The sequence below is a fragment of the Trachymyrmex cornetzi genome, unplaced genomic scaffold (assembly GCF_001594075.2).
Source record: "Trachymyrmex cornetzi isolate Tcor2-1 unplaced genomic scaffold, Tcor1.1 scaffold1683, whole genome shotgun sequence".
Classification (NCBI taxonomy): Eukaryota; Metazoa; Arthropoda; class Insecta; order Hymenoptera; family Formicidae; genus Trachymyrmex; species Trachymyrmex cornetzi.
The window spans coordinates 8017-10502 of NW_017296291.1; the positions used below are offsets into that span (position 1 = coordinate 8017).

At 33.7% G+C, this 2486-nt stretch overlaps 1 protein-coding gene across 1 annotated transcript in view; it reads right to left on the reverse strand.

The window, feature by feature from the left end:
* Positions 1 to 655: 655 nt before the first annotated feature.
* LOC108759112 (uncharacterized) overlaps positions 656 to 2486 on the reverse strand; it is a 3390-nt gene continuing 1559 nt past the window's right edge. The window contains exon 3 of the mRNA XM_018504401.1: positions 656 to 773. Coding sequence (XP_018359903.1) covers positions 656 to 773 — 118 coding nt within the window. The remainder of the gene's footprint in view (positions 774 to 2486) is intronic.

Here is a 2486-nt window from a genome sequence, read left to right on the forward strand (position 1 = left end):
GTACCGAGAACACGCGACGAAGTTGTGCCGTTGCTCGCGAGTACGGTTACAATACGTTAAAATAATATATGATAAAATAATGTATGTGATAAACATAATATAAAGTAATATATATTATAACACGAAATAATAAAAGTTTTATAAAGTTAAAAGTTATTCTGTATAGCTTTGTCCCATTGATAAGATAATGCGCCATTTCCGTTAAAGAATGCAGTATATGCATTTCGAACTTCGACTCCACTTTGAGATGTCCTTCCTCGACAAATTGGTAAAGAGCAAAACCCTTCGGAAATCGTAGAATGATCCCTGTCATTAGTAATATATCTATGTTGTAACTGCGTTTCTTCATTACTAATAATAAAATTGTACAACACTATTGTTGCTTGCACAATTTTCTTCGCATTAGCAACACTTGATGTTATTGGCTTTCTGTAGATTCTCCATCTTTCCGCTAATATCCCGAAAGCACTTTCTACTCTTACTACTCTTCTTGCTCGACTGAGTCTGTAGTTAAATACCTTTTTTGGTAGATTTAATCTGCCACTCCGAGGATATGGCCTCATCATAAAGTTTGTCAAAGGAAAGGCCTTATCTGCTAGCAGTACATAAGGGAGAGTTGGTCCATCAATCTCAACTGGCTTAAGATTTGGTAACTTTAATGAAGCACTTTCGAAATAATGTCCAATAAGACTATTCCGAAAAATTCCTCCGTCACTTTGTCTGCCTTCACCTCCGATATCGACAATATAGTCCAGTCGTCAGAGATCTGACATCTAAAAATGATCCGATCTGGCTGAAATTTTGTGTGAATGTACATTAGTAGTCTCCAAAAAAAAGATGCAAAAAAGTTTACCACTCGTACCCCCGGGCTTCTTCAGAAATTGCCCCCTAAAGGGGATAAAAAACGGAAAACATCGATTTCCCAGAAATCTGTGCATGGAAAAAAAAAATTTTAAACAAAAAATGTAGCTGACACGATTTTGAACAAAAAAGTTCCTTACCACTTTCTTTGTAAAGTGAACCATTCTCTCAGAAAAAACGACTCAAGTAACGAGTTATTTTGAGTGTCAGTTGCGCGCGAGAAATGAAATATTTGAAAAAATTTTTATCAAGTACGCGGTAAATATTCAATAACTTTTGTTCCCAGTGACCTACAGGGACAAATAAAAACGCATTTTAAAGGGGAAGAGTTCAGCTTTCTGATAGAACAATAATATTTTACCACAAATGAAGTAAGATTGTTCAAATCTGTTAATGAAATGAAGGTTTCGAGGTTATGGCCGTTTTTTTGCCATTTTCCATATATGAATAAAATTTATCAAATCTGATGACAAATATGTATGGAATCTTAATTCTTATAGTATAAACTGCAGTACCTATACTATAAATTTTCGATTTTGATGTTTTGGAAAAAATATGACGAGTTTGAAATATGCCTAAAAATGCAAAGGTTCTGACTCTCTGTTCGAGGGAGGGGGGGTTAAGGGGGGGGGGCTATAAATTTTTTAGGGGCGATCAGATGTTAAATCATCTAGTAACAAATAAGCTCCTTTTTATATTCGCCAGTTTTTACAGAAATCGCCCCACTTCTATTCCTTTTTCACCCTATGAAAGATTGCTCATTTCTGAGAAAACGGTTCACTTTATAAGCAAAGTGGTAAGGGACTTTTTTGTTCAAAATCGTGTCAGCTACATTTTTTGTTTGAAACTTTTTTTTTCCAATGCACAGATTTCTGGGAAATCGATGTTTTCCGTTTTTTACCCCCTTTAGGGGGCAATTTCTGACGAAGCCCGGGGGTACAAGTGGTAAACTTTTTTGCATCTTTTTTAGAGACTACTAGTGGACATTCATACCAAATTTCAGCCAGGTCGGATCATTTTTAGAGGTTCAGTGGTATTTTTGCCTCTGACGACTGGACTAATAATAAAGCGACATTTGGCATCGCTAATTGCTAGGAGATTGATACTGCGATTTCCTTTACAGTTAAAATATGTCGAACCGGAATTCGATGGAGCCTACAATAAAATATATTTTTGTGTGTAATATATTAATTATGTAAAATACATATGTTTGTAGGTAGTTTTAATTAATTATAATTAGTTTTTAATTTTAAACAATATCTTTATTTTAGACCGTATATGTGAAAAACACAATCAATACTAGAAATTTAAAATACCTATTACGGTCGAAGCAGGATTTTCGTTGCTTAAATAATTCAATCTTGAATTACTAATATATACTACATATGGGGCATTCCACGCCAAGTCGGACAGTTTCAAAAATTTTTTTTTTTGGTTTGCCTAATTTTTTGATATTTTTTAGTACCCATCAAAAAACCCTTTCGGGTAAATTTTGAGATTTTTAGAATCACAGGTTCAAAAGATATCGAATTTTCAAAAAAACCGGTCTTTTTTTGGTTTTTTGGTCATAATTTCTTCAAAAATGGTCCAAATTAAAAGTTTTTTTTTTGAAATTTTTGTTTTTT